Raw genomic sequence first — 22,999 nt, 5'->3', positions numbered from 1 at the left:
AAACATGTTTTGGGCTGAGATGGATTTGGTTGTTTTAATCTGGTTATACAGCAGTCCCTCAGATAACGTCTTATATAAAACTAAATTACTTTTCTATATCAGCGGTATCAAATTTTAGAACTAGTAAGCGTAAAAGAATACGATGTGATTAAACTAAGTTTCTAGGACAGCAAATATTATCTAAAAGTCATAATATCTTTTAAAATGCTGAAAATATGAACGAAAATACACAACATTTTTCTGTGTCTAAGAATGAAATGCAAAACTTAAAACTTCTTCAGATGTTTGAAATCAATAAAAACTTATAATTAAATTAGTATTAAATCCAAAACACGTTTTTTTTTTCAAATGTCTCAAAAAGTCATTTTTGCCGATACTGCTGTTAATTTCTGCAATTGTAAAGGAAAGCGTCATTTAATGTCCAATCTTCGAACTTTTTTCTAAAATCGATGCATAAAAAGGATTCTGCCTTTTCTGTTCAGTTTTTCATCTGCCTATACCTCATTCTTTCATTCTTTCTATCTTTTTTTATTTATTTTTTTGTAACTTAAACATTTGGGGAGTTCTTTCTGAATCACCTGCATCTTTTATATGCTTTCTTGTATTTATAGGACTTGCACACGATAGATTTACAAGATTTTCAGCACGGCCGAGCGAACATCACTGGTTTTAGACTAGTTCAGCCTTCAAAAACGTCTGGAGTGTACGTGCCCCGAGAGTGGCTGTTGGGCGATATATATTATGGTCGACTCAGCAAAAAGATGCCTCCTGTGAAGGTAGGCTAAATGTAAGCTCTCTTTCCTGAATGTCTTTTATTACAATAGCTCGACATTAGTTAATGCCTGTTTTTTTATAAATCAGCAAACTTTAAATAACTTCAAAAAAAATAAATAAATAAATAAATAAATAAATAAATAAAACGAACGCAAACGCACACTTTTCTTCTTGTCGAATTGCAGCAATTCTTTATGTGTAGGAACAGAGGGTGAACAGAGGGTCGTAAATGCAATACTGGCGCACTACATGCACACAAATCCAAATTAAGACGGTTGCACGAAATATCGTATACTTACTACAGAAAGACACTTCTACACAAAATGTTAGTTTTTAAACGAATGGGGTCCCGTCGATAGCTCCATAGTTCAATTAATTACTCTTAATCAAGAAAACACAACACATGTCATAGTGGACTGTACTCTCACTTTATTGAAACTCAACTGCTCTCATATAACAAATGCACTTTCACTCAAGTGCTGGCGACAGCTTTATAATACGCATTGGCGTAGACTTTTCACTCAACATAAGAAATAATTTGTCCAAATAATTTTTGCTAAATGAGTTAAATCACAAGTTGGATCACGAATCTAAGAAAATATTTGAAACGTCTGTAAAATCTACAGAAATTTCTACCCTTGATAAATTTCTAGAGTTTTTGGAAGAAAGAGCTAGGATTTTAGACGGATTAAAAAATTATTCTTCAACTGTTCCCAGTAAATCGAAGTCACTTTTAACAAACGAAAGTAATAAGAAAAAACATTGTATTGTGTGTAAAAATGATCATTCTATACTTAAATGTGATAAATTTCTGAAGTTAACTCTTGAACAAAGATTAAAATTAAGGCTTAAAGTGGTTGTTGAAATTTGCGACTTGAAGTTCTTAAACGTTGTCGCAATGCAAACGCAGCGATCTGTGAATTCCTGCAAGAATGGATCATTATAATCTTTTAAGATTGATGACCAAGGGAATTATTTTTCAGAAGCTCTGGTTTAGTGTACATGTTTGAAGTTTATTTTCAACCTGACAATCTTCGGGACACAAATGAGTTCGAAGAAGATATCACAATTATCATGACATAGAACACGGATTTCAGATTCGATGATATTGCTTCTGATTGGTTAATGTTTGTTGGCCTTTAAAAAAATCCTAATTGGTGCATTCTAAGCAGCGTAGACTATATTGGATTATTTTTTTGAACGTAGTTATAGTAGGATGTATAATTAATTTAAACCTTCTTAGCAAAGTCTGATAAAATAATACGCACTTGTTTAAATTACCAGCTTTTCTGTAAAATAAGTTGTTTCCCAGTAATCATATAGTTTTAAGAAACAAATATTTAACATTAGTATTTAACTATAACTATGTATATGTCATTGGCTTTTGTCATAGCCAAGTTTTTTTTAAATTTCTTACAGCTCAAAAACTTTAAAACAAAAAATCAATAGATTTTGTTTATAGGTTGATTTTTACTACGTACAAATAATTTTTATTGCGTCACTTTTCTTCATTTTTTAGCTATAAACAGTGATGTCGGATATGAAAAGTGACAATGATTTAAAAAAAAAAAGATTTTACGTAATAAATATTGATTACTGAAAAACATATTGCTTAATGCTGTTAATTTTACTGTATACGCCGTTTATGAGACCGTAAACAATAAAATTAACAACACTTTGACTCATGTTTTCTTATTGTGGCTATGCAAACATGTTTATAGTTATATGTAATTTAAAATCTAAAGCAGAGAAGGGTCCCTGCTCCCTAAGTGGACCAAAAGCTTGTACCAGTTTTGATGTTATTTTCATGTCATATTTTTGTAAAAAGTTTCAAATGCAGTCGGTGATGTTCTCAATGAAGAGTAAAAAATATGAATCTCTCATTTCGATGTTTAATTCAATGTGGGTGTAGACATTTAATTCAAGTACTATCATAAGATGCATAATGGATATTTTACATGCTCAGGTTGTATGTTTTTTCTTTTCTTGAGCAACCGAAGTCTTGGTAAACGCATCTCCTATACTGTAGATGATGACACAAGTGGTTGCTCAAGTAACGGTCGCTGGGCGTAGGTTTCAAAATTTTTACCGTCTTCTCCCAAAAACTCTTTTAACGCTGATTTCAAAACTTTAAATTCCAAGTTTTTAAGTAGATACTGTTACGCATCAGTATTACATTTTCAATCTATTTAATGTTTAAGTTAATCTGATGTTTCCAAACTTCTTATACAAAAATTTTATTTCTAGAGTTAACAGTTTTGCAATTATTCCTTTTGAGAAATATATTTATATTATTTTGTCGTAGGTATACAGGAATGATAGAAAGTAAATCCCACTACCAATGACTCACTTGACAATTAGTCTATTTTATTGAAACAAGTTTTACTATGGAGTTTGTTGTGTTATAAATGATTCTCAGTGAGTCTTAAAGCTCCACATAGCCATTTGCCACGAGTTTGTGTAGTACAGCTGCAATTGTGTTGTGTAGATACTGCTTTGCCAACATTGGTGAGAGCATAGCGATGCAGTCCTCTAGAGATATCTTAATAATTATTGTACATGACACTTGAAGACGTGGTCAACCCTCGTTATCCAATGTAGAAAAATATGGAACCAGTGCTGTATAGACTTTTTTTCCGATGGAGTTAGGTAAGGAATGATGTTTGAAAATCCGAACCCAAAACTTAAAATTAACTGAAGGATTGTAACCGCACTGTCCTCTTATGTATTACAGCTTACAAACAACCTTACAGAATTCTGGTGCGAAGGGGACCGTGGACCTTCCAAATAGCTCAAATCGATCAAAAATATGATTTTTTTTTAAATTCCGTGGAAGTAACAATATATGAAGTGTGCTGAATCGTATGAAAAAAGCTCTTGTTGATCTGATATTTTATCGCAAAGTTATATCCCGAGTAGCATCAACTCATCGGCCGATCATCGGCCGTTCATCGAAATCCGATCAAACTTTGATCGGCCGATGATCGGTCGATGATCGGATTCCGATGAGTTTTCATCGGAAATTGCTCCAATATGTCTCATCGGCAATAGTAGAATCCGATCATCGGAATTCGATGAATTTTCTCCCTATACCGATGAGATTTGGAGCAATATACGAGCAGTGCTGTTCCGAGGCGATGAATTTTGGATGAAAATACGATGAGATTTGGAGCAATATACGAGCAGTGCTGTTCCGAGGCGATGAATTTTGGATGAAAATACGATGAGATTTGGAGCAATATACGAGCAGTGCTGTTCCGAGGCGATGAATTTAGGATGAAAATACGATGAGATTTGGAGCAATATACGAGCAGTGCTGTTCGGAGGCGATGAATTTAGGATGAAAATACGATGAGAAGTAGTAACAACTGCGATATAGGGAGAAGCAGGAGGAAAAAAAATTAACAGTGGGAAGGGGGGTCCGCCATCTTGGATGATCACGTGATTCTTCCGCCATCTTGAAAACTTTCAGGAGGGGTATTTTTGGATGATGTCATTTGGGACAATTATTTTATATATTTTATTTTTTTTTATAACTTGTTTATTTAATTTCTAATTTAACAACTTTTGATGAACGTGATTCATGAGCTCAATCGAAGTCGCTTTAGCCGGGATTCGAACCCTAGACCTCTGGAATACGAGATTCATATGCTAACCACTGGACAAGTAATGTTCCTTCCTGGGAGGAACATAATGTATTAAATGGAAAATCATTTGTGGCGTCATCTATCGGGTGGCAAGGCCATGACAGATTTCTGAATGAAAAAGTGAGAACTTTATTCAGTGAATATACTTGTGGCGCCAGCTAGTGAAGAGTCGGAGTCGATCATTTTGCCCGCAAACCGAGTCGGAGTCGGTAATTTTGGGAGTCAAATTGAACGGAGTGGAATTGTTTTGGAGATAGAGAGAAATCATTCAAGAGTCGGAGTCTCATTTTGTTCGCAATCCCAGTGAGGTAATCGGGGTTGGAATCGTGGAGTGAAAGTTGAATTGATTTTGCAGCAAATCGGGGGGGGAGTAAACCCTTTCAAAATCCAGGAGTCGGATTCGGAGTCAAAGTCTCAGTCATTTTTCCTCCGATTTTCAACCCTGAATGTTGATCCGTATAGCCTTACGTTTGATCAATGACACTATCAATTGTCGGATATTCGAACAATAAAATTTATACTATAACAGTTGGGAGATGTCCAAAAATCTTAGATTGGGAAAATTTTTATCGGAAAATTTAAACAACCTACTTTTTTAAGATGAAATGTAACTCGGCAAATTTTCATCGGAAAATTTGATCGTTACGATCTATCTTTCCGATGAAATGTAGCTCGGCAAATTTTCATCGGAAAATTTGATCGTTAAGATCTCTTTTTCCGATGAAATGTAGCTCAGCAAATTTTCATCGGAAAATTTGATCGTTACGATCTCTTTTTCCGATGAAATGCAGCTCGGCAAATTTTCATCAGAAAATTTGATCGTTACGATTTCGTTTTTCGATGAAATGTAGCTCAGCAAATTTTCATCGGAAAATTTGATCGTTACAATCTCTTTTTCCGATGAAATGCAGCTCGGCAAATTTTCATCGGAAAATTTGATTATAACGATCTCTCTTTCCGATGAAATGTAGCTCGGTAAATTTTCATCGGAAAATTTGATCGTTACGATCTCTTTTTCCGATGAAATGCAGCTCGGCAAATTTTCATCGGAAAATTTGATCGTAACGATCTCTCTTTCCGATGAAATGTAGCTCGGTAAATTTTCATCGGAAAATTTGATCGTTACGATCTCTTTTTCCGATGAAATGCAGCTCGGCAAATTTTCATCGGAAAATTTTATCGTTACGATATCTTTTTCCGATGAAATGTAGCTCGGCAAATTTTCATCGGAAAATTTGATCGTAAGGATATAGTTTTCCGATAAAAAAAAGCTCATCGAAAACCGTTCTCGGATTCTGATCGCAACGATATCAGCGTGCATTACGCGATGAGTTTAGGAGGAGTCGATGATCGACCGAGCAAAATCCGATGAGTTGATGCTACCTGGGATGCGTTTAAAAAAAAAGTAAACAGACCGTGTTTTCGATTAAAATGGCTGTAAAAAATGTAAACAAAGTCGAACAACTAAGTGTCAAACATGTAAACTAAGTTTCAATAAATTCTTACATTGGTATTAATGTCAAATATTTAGTCATCATGAAAATATATTTCGGGAGGTATTAAAATACGAAGATCATGAAATGTGGGTGAAATTAGACTTTAACGTCATTTATCTCGGACTGGAAAATTCGATGCTGACACATATTGAAAAAAGTTCCATGTGACTTAATTTTTGGTCGATATGCTTCAAATTTCAGAATATGCTCTTTTGGTAGTAGTTTGATAAAACTGGGTGTGCATTAAGGTTTAAGAAAATTTTATGTTGCTTAAAAATATTAAAGTTTTGATTTTTATGTAATATTCGCAACAAAAACTATTTCTTTACGCGAAAAAAAATACTGTGCAGTTAATAATGGACCAATCCTTAAATGGATACCCGAAGTTCTTGGCAATGTTCTATTTTCTGATAAAATGCAAATTGTTTGAGAAAAAAGCAAAAATTGAGTCGCATGGAGCATTTTAAAATTTTTATTTTAAATTTCAAAATTTTTAATTTTAATTAAATTTTAATTTTGTTGCATTTTTTGCTTGATATTTTGCATGCTAATAACCTTACTACCTTTTATGCCCAGTTAAAAGTTAATAAATAAAAAAAAAAAACTTTCAAGGTCCACCGTCCCCTTGTAGTTTTAGGTTTCACTGCGTAATATTTCTACCATACCGAACAATTCTTGTTTCTATAAAATAGACTAATTACTAAGGGAGTTATAGACAGTTCTAAAAGGAGTTTACTTTCTGTCCACCCTGTATATCTTATTTGTTTAGTGTGAAGCAGGTATTTTTGATTTATTTACAGACTCACGTGGCCTTGTTATACGACTCAATAAACGTTCTCACTGAGGCATTGCAGAAGTTAAATGAATCAATCAGATTCAACAGCCGATCATGTTCCAAGCTACAGCCATGGCCTCAGGGCCGATATCTGCTGAACTACCTCAAAACGGTAAGGTAATTTAATGCATTCCCCCCCCCCTAAATCAGCAAACGTTATTTCCAGCTGAATGTAAATAACTCTTTAATGCAGCTCTCCTTTCTTTTCACTCTGCGTTAAAGGGTGCATCAAACAGAAGACTTTAAAATACAGTCGAGCCCGCTTAATGGAATATCGGATAATAGAATGTCCCGCTTAATGTAATAAAATTCCAATGTACTACACCGTTTATGTGTGTTATTTTTATCCCGGATAATGGAATATCCCGCTTATTAGAATAATTTTTCCTGGCAAATTGCCTATTCCATTAAGCGGGCTCCACTGTACTATATTTTTAGTTTCTAACTACAATGGCTGAAAAATCATATAATTGGCTAATATTCGTATTATGTAATTCCGAAATATAGAATGTTTTCAAGATCAAGAACATGTCTAACACCAGATTAACGATCAATAATGAAACCACTAAGATTTATACATCGTTATAGAAGAAAAAATGCTACAGAAATTTGCAAAAACTTCCGTGTCACTACCAATTTAAAAGATTTATTTATTTGTTTTTTTTTCAATTCAATTTGATCGATACATTTTTATTTCTAATAAGATTATCTAACATTAGCTTTAATCCCATGCTTTTGTTTTTTCATGTAAGCGCTAAAACTACTTCTCAAACAAGTTTTTCTTAAGACAACCCCATTTGGCGTCATGCTTCAGTTGCTCGTATACTCAGCTTGGTTTTATGAACTGCCCCGAAGTGTTTTGAAAAATAGTGAAGTTAAATGTGCTTTCTATTTTGCACAAATAGTTTATTTAATCTAAACCGGACATGTTCTTAAGAGAAAAGGGTATTCATAAAGTTCCTGAAGTTAGCAATACCATTAATTTTATTAATTTAAGTTCGATTTGAAAAATTAGAGAATATGAAATTTAGTAAGTAAACCAATTGTCTAAACCTTGCAATGCGTGAAAAAAAAATCAATGTGCAAAAATGACGCATGAGTTAGTCAAAAACCAAGCCAGTGATATAAGATTAAGTTCTACTAAAACATGAAAAGAATTGCTTCTAAGTTTGAAATATTTTGGTCGAGTTCTTGAAAAAAACCTCAAACATAGTTCGAAAATGTAGTAAAAAGATGATCTGTGTCATAATTCACTGTTTGTCATGAAAGCTGGAGGGATAATCTTTTCGATATCACAAAGCTCCTACAAACCTTTTAAACTTGTAAACACTTTAACAATGTTAGGCATTATTGATGTTCTTTCTTTACAGACAACGTACGACGGAATGACAGGTTACATAAAATTTGACAGGGGAGGATTGAGGACAAATTTTGTTTTGGATGTTTTGGAGCTTAAACGGAATGGATTGTCAAAGGTAATTAATTAGCTATGCTATTTAAATAAAGCAACAGTGTTTTTGATTTCTGCGAAGTTTCTGTTCTATTGCTAACTGCTATTACGTAAATAGATTTTTTCTTTTAATATACAAGTTTTATGAAAAGTATTTGATAAAGAGTTTAAATTAAATATTTAGTTAACATTTTGCATGGTAATATTTAACTGTATAAATACTTAATTAAGTGCTTAAAATTATCATATTTAGTCTGTTAAATGTTGACAAATTTGTATAAACTCTCTATTCATAATTGTTGTTTTTTATTGAGGATTTGTTCTTGGACTTTAAGACACACAAATAGGATTTAATTATCTCTATTTTGAACTAACTATAAATACAAGATTTTAATTAAAAAATAATTTTTCATTGCCATCGTAGCTTAACTCTATTTATTGAAAACTAAGAAACCACTCTTTGATTGACAATTAATTGAAGTTCTTTTGCCATTCTACGGTTTAACTGAATTCATTTTTCCAAATACTTACATAAATGTTTCAAATGATGACTTATTTACAGAGCTTAAAAATTGTATCTAAAAGATATTAAGAACATAGATTTGGTTTTAAAATTTAAACGAAGTATCATCATTTTTATGAAAATGTTTAGAATGCTGTTCTGTGCTAAGCAAAGCTTAGTCATGTATTCAAAGTAATTGAATATGAAATCTGTGTAAAACATTTCTTTGCGAAAATATAGAAAAATACGTGTCTTTTACGAAGGAGAAAAAATAGTAACCCTTGGCACATACAATAAATTTGCATGAGAGAAGCCACCGTCTCCTTGCATATTTTTTGAAGCGGTATGTAACAAAGCCACTGCACTCGAATTTAAATTTCTAAAGTGAGTTTATTTTTCTTTCTATGAAACTCAAAATGATTTTTAAAGAAATACACACACAACGTCACTGTGACCTCTAAAATACTTCCCTCTATTTTCCATATAACTACTAAGATTCTATTCACACTCCGCAAAATGAAATAAAATACTTTAAACCTTAGATACGCAGCTGCGGATGGAATCAAGGATTCGAAAATTTCTTCCTCGAAAAGTATTGTGACATCAGAATTCTATAAAAAAATATCATTTGAATGCTACATGTTAGAAACTACTAATACAATGCCTGAACGACCTGAATATGCAGAAAAACATCTTATGGGGCAGAAAGCTCTGGGATGTGCTTTCTGCTTGAAAACGCCATGACACAAAGTAAAAAAAAAAAAAAAAAAATTGGATGCGCAGCAAATATTTCGTTTCAAATGGAAGAGGAATAATGTAACCGGGGATTATTTATTTCCGCAAGAACAGAATCATTGAATTTGCATAATATCTATACGCCCGTGGGCCCGCTGCGGTAATAAAATATTTCACCAATTTGCATTGAAATTAAGTTTTCAACCTATTTGTTTGTTAAAGGGAAAAGGGAGATATTCTCAATTTTTAGGGCTCTCTTGAAAAATATTCGCTTTCTACTTAAGAAAAACGTTTCTCTTTTGTTTTATACAATAATTATTTTTTTCTGAGAAAATAATGTTTGCGGTTTAAACAAAGATTTTTACCTCTTCATGTTTCAATTCTACCCAAAGTTTTTTTTTTTTAAAGTGTAAATATTTATACTTACGTTAAAGTTTTCCAATATTTCACACAACGGCTCCTATATTTTTTTTTTCAATTATTTTGTCTTATCTTTTATTCACAAAAAATCCAATAATGAGATACGATTAAATCCTTCTTTGCATATTATAATGTAGAAATCTAATAATCTATGCCAATAAAACAAAAATCTGGAAGAAAGGGGATCGTTCAGCAGTGTATTTGTGTTTTATTTACTATGATTTACAGCTGTATTCGCAGTGCACCGCGAAAAACCTGCAAAAAGTTTTAATAAACACAAGAACTTAAAAAAATAATTTAATTATATTGAGAGTTGAAGGCTCGATATTTTGATCTGATTTTTATTAATATACTTTTACTATGAACTTTCAGAATGAAAGAAAAAATCAAAAATAAGTATATCAATAACTTTATTCTTTGTAGTAAATAAAGAAAAGTCTTACCTTGATATTTGAGTTAGATATTTTCCTGCGATATTTTTTATACCATCAAAAACGCATTTTGTACACAACTACTTGTCAAATTTAGCCACTCATTCTTTGTTTTATTAATCACCCAGTGGCGCAACTAGAAAACGTCTCTGGGAGAGGTTTTCAAAATCGAAAATTGTTGCTTTCTTTCTCATTCATTTATAATGCGAAAATATTTAATATATTTAATAAACTAAAGCCTATGAATTAATAATAATTCCTTTATAGCATTCGCTTAAAATGATTAACAGATCCTATTGAAATCCCTATGACTTTAAAACGAAGACAGTGGGAAAACAGCTCTGTATATTAATCATTATTTACTTTAATCTTACATTTTTTTTTTTTTTGGGGGGGGGGGGTCTTGAAATCTCTTGTCAAATGCACCAATGTCTTTAAGAATGTCAAATGTCAGGGGTGCTCAACATACAATATTACTTGTATATTTAAAAATTGGAAGGAAATTGTTAATGCTTCTCGAATATTGAGAGCAGTAAAATACATGTCTTACTGAAATATATCCCGCACGGAAAAGTTTAAATATTGCATCTTCTTTGATTAGTACGGGGGAAATGAATGTGTTTGACTTCTGGGAGGGGATTCATAATTAAACCCCAAAATCCCTCTTACATGAACAAAATTTCAGGAATTGTACAATAATTTGAATCGTTTAAATGGTTAAAAAACAAATAGTTTTTAATGATGACGTTAATGTGAGCACTATGTGTATTTATACCGACTGCGTTTTTAGTTTTCAAATATCCGAAGAGCTTGGTCTATTTTATTGGTGTACTTTTCAAGTTTATCGTGTGATTTGTTGGAGAGTCTTAGTTTTCGTGAAATAGTTTTAGAATGTGAAATTCAGCGAACGTTTACAATTTGAAAGAAATTTCTAGACGTGTGCAGTTTTCAGTAGTCCTGTTTCAGAGTTATTCCCGATAACTCTTTTACAATTAATCAGATCAAATGGCTAGTATTTTGAACGTAGGGAAGGGGGCTTCTGTAAAGTGAAATGCCACTCAAAATTGGCTATTCAGTAAAACGCGGTATCAAGCAGCATCTTATTTTTTTCAAATTTTGCTCTTATTTTAAAGGAATGTGGGGCAAAGTGAAAGGTTCAAGATTATCAAGTATTTTCAAAATGAACAAATCAGAAATTTCTTTTGAAAATTGCAGTACAAATGGAAATAAAGTTGTATTTTATAATAAAACTAGCCTTGAAACAGTATTTTTTATTTTGGGCAGTAAATTTGAGTATTCAAAAAAAAGTGGAAAATTTCCATTTTTTTTTCAAGAGGCAAAATGAAAAATAAAATATTTTTCTAATGAAATATCTTTTATTCAATTCTAAAACATATTTTTGATCAAAAGAATCAGTAAATAAAAGGTTGAATGAATAAATGAAATGATAATGAAACAATAAACGAATAATTAAACGAATAAATCAATTAAAAAATGAAGAAAAATAAAATAACGCGTAAAAGAAAGAATGAACAAGAAAATAAGTGAATAAATAAATAAATAAGTGAATTACTAAATGAAGGAAGGTGACTGAATTAGTTAATAAATGAAAATGTAATTGATTTATATTAAATGATTGAGTGAGTAAATGAAACAAGCAATTTCACTTTGCCCCCTCTACTTTGCCCCGTATGTACTTAACTATTTGTACAACTTGTTTAAAATTAACTAAATTAATACTGCATTGGATATTAGGGGGACTCAATTAATATTTTAAATGTTAATAAAGAGAACTTTATTTATTTGTAGCAACAGAAATAATTTTTGACTTACAAGAAAATATTGCAATATGAGTATCAACTTTTCCAAATGCTTTAATCTTCGGCAGTATTTCTTATCTGACTGGAATAGTCTACATATGGTACTACAAAGTTAAAATAATAGCAGATAGGTGAAGCTATGTTCCCCTACTACTTTTCACAGAAACACTTTTAAAGTTCTGCAAATATGACTTTAAATTAACCAAAAAAAAAAACTGTTATAACCACAGAACTAATTTTCAGTAAGTTACCGCCCTATAGCCAGGACTAAGGCAGAAATACACCGCCAGCTCAGTCATTTCCAGCCGAGTACTGCAGTTTCGGGCTAATTAGCACTCATCACCTCCAGCTCAGTCACTTCCTAAGCCGGGCTGATGAGTGCTAATAAGCACGAAAATGCAGTCCTCGGATGGAATGACTGAGCTGGCGCTACACAGAACTAATGGTACGTATTTTTTAATGCTAACTTAAATTCAATCTTTTAGTTTTTTAACTGTACCAACGTAACCCTAGAACTTCACACTACTTTCACTCTCACATTGAATAAGTACTGGAAAATCAACGCAGTGTCGTGAAAGTAAAAGATATTTTCACTGCAAATTGCGATTGACAGGTAAGGTCACTAGCAGTATCCGCACGACGATGCCCGCGATAAGAATTTTAAGGAATTTCATTTTATAAAAGCAGTCCAGCCCCCTCCCCCCTTCTAATGTGAAATGATCATTTTTGCCTAACGTAATGATTTTTGCCTTATTGTCGAAAAAATGGTAAACTGGAAGATAGACAGATATAATATTAATTAAAAGCCACTTCCAATCTTCAAAGGAAGAATACATTTTTAGCTGTTTGTAACAATCAATCTAATTTCATGCATTTTTAAAAAAATATGTGGGTTTAGGCAAGGCTTCACTTGATACGCGTCTTATCAGGCTCAGTCATTTCAACAAAAGTTATTGTATGAAAGCAATCAATAAAGCAAAAAACCCGGTCAGATTCAAGCGACATCGGTTGGATTTTGTGGAAACTTTTAAATAAATAAACATGAGGTAAGTTTATTTTTAAAGTGAATTTTCGACAAAATTGAGTTTAAAAGTGTTCGAGTTAATTAAAAAGAGGATTTTTTTTCCCAAAGAAATGTTTTTGAAAATAAATTTTAGGTAAAACGTGAAAAAATATGAAACTTTCTTTTCGAAAAATATTTAGTATTAAATCAAAATCACATGAATATAAGCCGAGGAAGACGTTTATCTAGTACTAATTAAATCAATGTAAAACTCTGTCAATGAAAAATTTTTTGTGATAAACGATTCCAACTTTTCGCAATGAAGCATTAAAAAAACTATTTGAGTTATGTAACTACAAACCTTCAATAAATACAAAAAGGAGTTAGTGATATTGAACGTTGATCATTTCTCATTTATTGCAAAATATACATTAAATAACAATTTCAAACGAGCTTAAAAAAAGTTTGTTGTTTGAAAACGTACGTGAAAATTTTTTAGTTATATTACGTCCCTTTGCCTCTCACTGCCTGAATTGATAAATATATTTCTAAGTTACAACAGGAAACAAATGAAAGTAGCGATTGTTTCTCATAATTATTACCGACCACGGCAAAGCCGAGTATTTTTGCTATTCATAAATATATTTATGGAAACATTCAGAAATAATTTAGTATTTTTTTTTTCTTACTTTAAAGTTGAACTCAAAAAAAATAGCTATTTTTTAAAAGACATATTCTCTGAAAATGGTTATTAACTCAGTTTAATGTATTTTTTCACAATAAGTACTAATAAAAAGCTCAAAAAATAATAGGAGATACAATTATTTGAAAGAAAAATATGTAGAAAACATATGAAATAAAATTTTAACCGTGAAACTTATTGTTAGTATCGATCAATATGCATTATAATTTATATTATTACGGATTACTTTGTATTTTAAAGAACAAGAATTTAAATCACCCTAAAGCGCATTGAAATAACTATGAATTCACCAGGAAAAACATGACAATGAAAATTTCAAAAATGAAAAGATGGCAGCTTTTCATGTAAAGATTTTTATAAACCTACTTTCGAGCATTTAGAAAAAAAATATTAAAAATTCCCCCCCAAGTTTTTTATTTTTTTATTTTTTGGAACAAAACTTTTGCTTGTTTAAAAAATAAATAAATAAAAATAATACTGACAATTAAAATACATAAAAACAATCCTGTTAAAAATGTAAACGGCATTCAAATGTTTTCACATTATGAGGAAATTTAATGGGGATAAATTTTGCCATATAAATAAATTAGGCCACTAAAAACCATGAAAAGTTTCACAAACTTTATAATTATTTTCTAAAAATAAATTTAAAAAAATGGCCATTCAGTAACATAAAAAGTGACATCAAAATGAAAAATAAAAATTTGTTGGAAAATTAAATTAAATTATTTAAGAGCTAAGTAATCTGCCAAATCTGAATTAAACAATATTAGGAAGCACCCACGTTACTGCAATGTGTAATCCAGCCAAAGATCAATTAAAATGTAAAATAATTCACCAAATAAATGTATCAATTAATTAAAAAACAATAAAAGTTCAATCAAAATATTAGAAGAACAACCAGGACGGCAGCAACTTTAGCAATAGAAAAAGTTTTCGCCAATTTCGCATGTTCAGCGCTGAGATAATTACCCACGATTTTAATGTGAATATTCAATGGCAAGAAAAATAATGCTGCCATATTGTTGTCAAATTTTGTGACGCCAAAAGATTACATATATGTGCGTTACGATGCATTTCAAATCTTGAGAATTATTTTTTATTTTATTTGTTGCCCCCGAATTTGGTTTTTTGGTTTCAATAAAATAAAGTTTTTTGTTGTCAAACATAGTTTGTTTCGCGGATTTTTTTTTTACATTTTACTGAAACTTTTAATGTCGTTTCGTGGCTCGATTCATTTACTGGGAGGATTATTTTAACTTTTAATCAATATATATGTAATAAAACTTTGAATGCTTTTCGAAGATCTAATTTATTTATTTGTCGAAACAATAGGTTATTTTGTCTTTTTCGTGGATTTGGAATCAAAACAAAATAAAATAATTCACCAAATAAAACTAGTTGGACTGCACGTTAATCAGGCCCTGCGTAATCCCTAAAAATGCAAATAATATTTATTTACTTTTATTCAATAAGACATAATGTGCTTCAGAGATGAATTCGTACATTTTGCCAGAAGTGAACGATAAAGAGAAATAGTTGAATCCTGAATTGGGACCAGCTTTGCCTGAAAAGGGAATTTATTTTCCCTGAAAAATATATCTGATACGCCGTTCTGGCATCAATTCCCCCTGTACTACACATCGGTTAACCGTATCAATGAAATTTTATATTACAGATTGAAAAAGCATCACCTTTTACAGCAGAAATAATACGTTAGCTAATGTAAACGAAGGATTTTTCGGTTATACTACAGCGCTCTCTTACAGGCAAGTCGGCGTCTTTGATCTTTTGAGTAATGGCTGAGCCTGATAAGACGCGTATCAATTGAAGCCTTGGTTTAGGCAGTCTTTTGGTCTGAACAATCATTTTAGCAAAATATTGTCTAAACTCAGACACCTTAAAAAAATTCTTTTTTTCCACTACTAAAATTAACTACTTAACAAAAACTCTAGAAATCTGTATTTTTGAATGCTTTCAAACGCAAAAGAGCTTTTTAGAAGCTAAGCAGTAATAATTGCATTTAATCATTTGCTCAACATGCAGGTTAGATTTTTCAGAACTAACCGATGCCTACACACTGTTTACGCAGTGAACTAAAGTCAACAAACCAACAAACATAACACTTTTAAAGTCATTTTTATGTAAATACGTTTTCTCACATCATTTCATGAATGGCCTAAGAGTGACTATAAAAATATTAATTTTGCAATATTTATTAACTAAACAAAAATAAATAATATATTTAGCTCATTTTCAAGCATTTTTCTAACTAGAAGTACTACATGCAAATACAGTATATTTATTGAATGATTTTATATCACAGGTAGGAATTTGGGATTCTTCAAAAGGATTACATTTCACATGGAACTATACGATAGCTTACGCAGAAGTGATTCAATCCTTAAGGAATAGGACATTAAAAGTTACCACCATTCTGGTAAGTAACAATAACTACAAGTTTCTTGTTAACAGTTTCACAATTATTATTATTGTTATTATTATTTAAGTAACATGTTTTCGCGAGGTTTCCGTCATAAGTTTTATATATTTGTAAATTTAATGCCAAGAATGCCGCCTCCAGCGGCTGCTTATAGTTGGCAGTGACACCCTGCAAATATATTTCTTATTCAGTATATTTTAACTTCATAAACGAGGATAGAGTAGATTTCTTTAAATATCAAGAAAAAGACAATATTTAAGTCGCCATTAAAAAAAAAAAAGTCTATAATTTACCTATATGAAAAATTATCATATAAGCTTTGTGCTACAATATGATTAAAGTGAAAAACAACGTAAATAAAGCACAAATATTGGAGAAGATACAGCATATAGCTATTTTAAGGCTAAAATGGAGCCTCTTTATCAATGCAGAAAACTCACCAACACAACCAAAAGTTGCGAGAGAACATCTCTCAGTTCAACTCACTCTCAGTTCTCTCGCAACTTTTGGTTGTGTTGGTGAGCTTTCTGCACTGATGAAGAGGCTCCATTGTAGCCTTGAAATAGCTATATGCTGTATCTTCTCCAATATTTGTGCTTTATTTACGTTGTTTTTCACTTTAATCAATAATTTACCTTTGCAAATTTTATCACGCAAACATACAAATATGATATTCGAATGTTGAAGAAACAATATTTACGTGTTTAATGGATTTTTTACAGGTTTGGTATTAAAATTTGTTAAAATGTATATAGTTCATTGCAAATTGGTCACTACTCTCATTGTAATATATAAAAATCTCCTGTCACGGTGTTAGTGTTTGAACTCCTCCGAAACGACTCAATTGATTTTTATGAAATGTCGTATGTGTGTTTGGTTGGCATAAGAATAAGTCGTAAATATATATGTATTTGTTTTGTTGCATAAAGCAGAGCGTGGCAAATTTGAAAGATACAAAAACTGTATCTATTTGTGTGTGGGTGTGTATTACTGTATTGAGAAAATGAATTTTTTTGAGCAATTACGATTGCTAATTGTTTTTATTTGACCGTCCGTGATGTTGTAGTTCCGTTTTCAACTCTACCGGCCTCTGTTGGCGCGACACCTCGGTAGCTGATTCTCCTGGTCGGTGGGGTCCCTGTCCTGGACTCACGCACGCTCATACACATACACACTCACACCCGCACCTTTACACTCGTACACACAGGTCTACGCAGACACAAAAGCCTGCACATACACAACAATGCACGCGTAACCGCCCAAGAGGAGGGGCAGACTTGGGTGGACAGAAGCCGTTTCTAGAAACAATAACTCCGTTGAGTAGGGTCCTGTCGCGACTCGTGATTGCAAAAAACATAATTTGAATTCAAAACTTAAGAATTCAAACTAATTTTGAAAATTCGAAAGTTTTTCTTTTCTTTTTCTTTTTTTTCTTTTTTTTTTAATATCGATGATAATCTTCTAGTGCTCCATTCCACTTTCTGTCGAAGATCTCATTCCCACAAACTTACAATACATTCGTTACTTTTTAATTAACAACTAAAACATTCACTAGAAAATACTTTTATGGCAGAACAACGTTTGCTGGATCAGCTGATTTAATTATAAATACATAACAAAAATAACATATATTAGTATTTATTTTTGATGGAAATTCCTTCTTAAAATGCCGAGCATTAACTTCTGTTTTTCATGGATACATTTAAAGTAAGTAATAAGCTAAACAAGGGGTAAAAGTGAATAAAAGTGCGCCACTATGACCAAACATATAAAGAAACACAGTTTTTTCAAGACACATGAAAAATGTTTATTTTCACCTGAATGTACAAAACTGAGAAAACTACTCCGAAAGAAAATAAAACCAATTTTTCTAGATATACACTAGAGAGACATCGTAAATGTCAAAAAGAAGCCTGAATCAGTTTCTCAATTGATTACCTCTAACTTTCTACATTTCTTCTGAGTGTAAATGTCTCTCATCTAAAGAGTTTCGGAAAAAGTAGTCCTTTCCAATGATTTTCTTTTCGAATGTCCACATTGCTTTAGATGGTTTCTGGTCCATAATTGCAATTTTTGAAAATGCATGTAGATGGGGATTTTCGATGTTATTGTTTTTTAAACGTTACACTCATTCTGGAAAATTTCTTCTTCTTGCTTCTAGTACGATATTTAACATTGTAAATAATAAATTTTAAAGTAGGATCATTGCCAAAATTTGTATATTTATTTATAAGTTTTATCTAAAAATATTTTCCTTAATCCTATAGTTACTGAAATATTTCTCAGCAGTTGTATTACTTTGATACAACTTTTAAAAGATAAAAGCAAATTTTTACACTTTTTATCAAATCGCTTGCTTTAAAAAATGAAACAAATTTTTAGGAAATATCTTAATATAAAGTTTTCGTAAAGCGCTGCAATGCTCTTGAAATTTCATTCATTAGTGATTTGCCTTTCTGAAATTTAGCTATGTCTCCATAACGACTGCATTTGCAAATGATTCAACTGTAAATTTGAACAAATCAAGATTAATTTGTTTCCTTAATGATTTATAAAGACCATAAAGTTGCTATGAAATTATTGAATGGGAAATAACAAAAACTGTAAGTTCCACAAATGCATCAGCAGTACAAAACGTCACGTCAATTAGGGTAAGGTCACCAGTAAGGTAAAACACCAGTAGTGGCCTGTGCTTCAGTAGTGGGCATTTCAAGTTTACTGATATATTCTGAAGAAATTAACAATACTAATAAGATTTTTTGTTGGTACTTAATGTAACTATCATATTGAATCCATTTTACTTATTTTTTATTTGAATTTAAGGTGAGTGAATTCTTTGCATGGGAGAATGTTAGATGGTCACCACTGAAATTTTCAGATTTTGGATTGGTCACTACTGGATCAGGTTTGGAAAAAAATGGACAACAATTGAACAAATTGAAATTCTCTCATTTTTAAGAAAAGGGACGATTAAGGAAGATTTCGTCCATAATATGCTCATTGAGTTTAAAGAGGGATAATAAATATTTTAGACCCACTGTTTAAAAATATGCATTACTGTGGTCACATACTGGTGTGTTTTAAACCTTGAACTACTGAAGAACTGGCCACTACTGGTATTTTACCTTAACACACATGGGTCCAGAAAGAGAGTCATAATTTTGGATTTAAATAATAAACCTTTTTGGTGGGTAAAACTGATGTTGAAATAAAATATATATTCCATGTGTTTTGTAGAGAAAAAATAACAAACTACATAAAAATATGCATAATTTACTTCTCGAACCTGCTTCTCCTTTTATTCTGAGCTGGATACATCCTTGAATGGCAGTATTTTAATGCTGCAATTAGTATATGCATAGCCTTCACAACGCCCAATTATAACAATGATCTTATTTTTTAAGCCCTGATCTTTGGAATTTAATATAACGACAAATTTAAGAAATGTGAGTACAAAAAACTAAAGTAATACGCGTGTTCGTTTAAATTTGGGGTTTTAGTTGATGAAATGATTTTTTAAAAATAATTTTGAACAATATCGGGAAAAATAATCAAGTTTAAATTATGGTAACGAAATTTAGGGCTATTTAATTTCGGATAAGTTGTTGTAAGTGTGCGCTGATTTTCTCGGACTAGTTATACGTTTAATTCAAAGAAAAAAAAATTCAATAGTCTCAAAAAAAAAAAAAAAAAAAAAAAAAAAAAAAAACATGAGAAGGAGAGTGTGGGGCAAAGTGAAATGCTTAAGATGACTAAGCTTTTTCAAAATGAACAAGTTGGAAATTTGTTTTGAAATTACAGTACATAAAGAAGGAACATTGTGTTAAACTTGCATTGATATACTATTTTTTATTGTTGGAGGTGAATTTTCGCTTAAAAAAAAGTGGACAATTTTTACTTTATTTTTTCATGGGGGCAAAGTGAAAAAATGAAAAAAAAAATTGTAATGAAATATTTTATATTCCGCTATAAAAAATATTTTTGATCAAATGCATCAGTAAATAAAAGGTTGAATGAATAAATGAAAATATGCTGAAAAAAATAAACGAACAATTAAATAACTTACTTAATTAATGTATAAGGACAAATAAACGATTGAGTAAAAGGGTGAATGAATAGGAAAATTAATAAAAAAAGTAAGAGATTTAATAAATGATTGAATAATTAAACGAAATTAACTTTTTCACTTTGCCCCGCATGTATTTGTCTAAACGTACATAAAAATTAAAATACAAATATTCTTAATATTAACTAAATAAAAGTTGCACCGAATATAAGAAGATCTCAAATAATTTTTCAAATGTTAATTAAGAACTTTATAATTAAATAACACCAAAAATACTTTTTGACTTACAACTGAATATTACAATATGAGTGTCATCTTTTAAAAATTGCTTGTACTAGTATCCTATTTTATGATTTTCAGAGTTATTTTTTTTCTTGACTGAAATAAGCTATATTCGTTACTACATAGTTAAAATATTACAAGATAGGTGGTGCTAAAAGCAGAGTAAATATTTCATTTTGCCCCACATTGCCCTGCATAAAGTATAATCTCTATTGCTTTCTATTTAATGCATTACTGCAAGCATACAATAATATTGCATTTATGCTCTAAGTTTTTATCTTAGCTTTTTTATCTTAGGCTTTTTATTCCGATGACGTTATTAAACTTCATTTTTAATACTCTCCGAAAAAAAGAGTTTACATCCGAGACTACATCCATAATACATCCTAGATATTTTAATAATCAAAATAATATTTATTTAATGTGGTTCCCCAAGTGAATCAACAAAACTAAAAATCTACAATTCCTTTAATTGATGTGGGTTGAATTTGAACGAAGCGCAGCTTCAATTTCCAAAGCAAAGATGCTGACAAAGCCACAAGGCAAGGAGGAAGAAACCAATTGGATCCACTTCTCACAATCGATTCCCTTTAGCGACTTCCAAAATTTATTTTACGTACCCAGTTCCAGAATTTCGAACAATTCTACATGTTCGTTCTCTTTGAACGTTGCTTCTCGCTAATCTTTGTCGAATCTTGAGAGAGAAAGACTTTGTTTTGTTTCATTCCGTCACTTTTTTTTTATTGCGAAATAATTTAAACAGAGACTTAAAGTTGTGTGTAGTATTGCTTTATTTGTCTTTAGCTATTGGTTTTTAAAAAATATGTTTGCAAAATGTGTCGAAAGATGTTTAAATATAGAGTGCAATATTTTTCAGCAAAACAATTTTTTTTAAATAACAAAACAAAAGTGTGTAACGTGTATCACATAGTCCCGATTTTTTAAAAACATATTTTGTCTTTAATCAAGTCTTGGGAAAATTGTTTGTAATCTTTATTATTTACTTGAATCCAAACCAAAGTTGTGTGTTTTTAGGAAAATATTTTTTGCGTTTTTAAATCTTTAAAAACTCGGGGATTCTTTTCTTGCCTGAAATGAACTTAATCAACTCTCATCGGTGACTCATACAAAAAAAAAGTTATTTTCGTTAATCTGTTATTCTAGTGACAAGCCAAGGACGGAATACGTTTTTAGTGAAAAGAACTAAATTTCAAGGTCACTTTTCATTTGATAATTTTGTAATGTTTGTCGTGGTACTTTGCTTATCTTCACATTCGTTTTTAGAGCATTTGAAAAATATTCAGACCCAACCATTTAAAGAGTTAACCTGATCAATATTATCAAAACTCCGTTCGTTATTTTATCTCAGAGCTTTGATTTTGTTTCTTATCTTATTTGTGTTCTTGTTTGACTGATCTGTTTTAAATCAATCCTAGTTCAATTTAAGGCAATACTATTCTTGCCGGAATTGGTAACGCTGAATATATTAGTATATGGCATATATATATATATATATATATATATATATATATATATATATATATATATATGCACTGTATCTGGTAAAATTCGGGAGTATGCGGGGATAACTTTCTAACAAAACAAGTGCAGGAGCCTCATAGTCCCTACAACTTACCTTTTGCATCTATATAGCCCCCAATTCGATTAAAACTATTATTAAAATGCATAAAAATTAAATGAAGTGGAGGAGTTCAGCTCCCCTGAGTTGCTACGTTAATTAAATCCGGGTAATATTATATAATTGGAAGCAACAAGTGAAACAGTTTTTTTTTTTACAGACAGACAGACATTCGCTTTGCTATATCTCCTTCCAATCGGAGTGAGATTAAAGTAATTAGATCGTATTTAGATTATATTAATGATATTGATTTCGAACGATGCAATATTTTCAAGTCTAAATTCTTTAACACATCAAGCTGTTTTACGTGAGTTTTTGATTTTAATTAAGAAATAAATGTTATTAGCAATATTTTTTAGTAATCCTTGATTAAAATTACAAAAAAAAAGTTAATTAAGTTTATTATTTGTAACTGGGTTAGAGAACACGAAATGTTTCACTACCCCGTAAAAGACAATTGTAGTAAATATGCGTTTTTTTTTTCAGAACCCGCCCTACATGATGATTAAAAAGCAAGATGAGAAGTCCAAAGGCAGTCAAGAGCAGTACGAAGGATACTGCATGGATCTGTTGCGCGAAATGTCCCGAATCCTCGGCTTTCGCTACGAATTACGACTCGTGCGAGATGGTGCATACGGGACTCGAAACGACAGGGACCAGTGGAATGGTATGGTCAGAGAACTAATAGACAGAGTAAGAGTTTTTTCACATTTCAGTATAACTTTAATAAAATGCTACATTTTTATGCAAGAC

At 31.2% G+C, this 22,999-nt stretch overlaps 1 protein-coding gene across 1 annotated transcript in view; it reads left to right on the top strand.

Annotated features, from left to right (window-relative positions):
• LOC129225263 (glutamate receptor ionotropic, kainate 2-like) overlaps positions 1-22,999 on the top strand; it is a 78,697-nt gene that overhangs the window by 5,399 nt on the left and 50,299 nt on the right. The window contains exons 3-7 of the mRNA XM_054859846.1: positions 612-776; positions 6,718-6,864; positions 8,123-8,227; positions 16,143-16,256; positions 22,733-22,939. Coding sequence (XP_054715821.1) covers positions 612-776; positions 6,718-6,864; positions 8,123-8,227; positions 16,143-16,256; positions 22,733-22,939 — 738 coding nt within the window. The remainder of the gene's footprint in view (positions 1-611; positions 777-6,717; positions 6,865-8,122; positions 8,228-16,142; positions 16,257-22,732; positions 22,940-22,999) is intronic.

This window comes from Uloborus diversus, chromosome 6, assembly GCF_026930045.1.
Source record: "Uloborus diversus isolate 005 chromosome 6, Udiv.v.3.1, whole genome shotgun sequence".
NCBI lineage: Eukaryota > Metazoa > Arthropoda > Arachnida > Araneae > Uloboridae > Uloborus > Uloborus diversus.
This window is presented reverse-complemented; position numbering and strand designations above follow the sequence as displayed.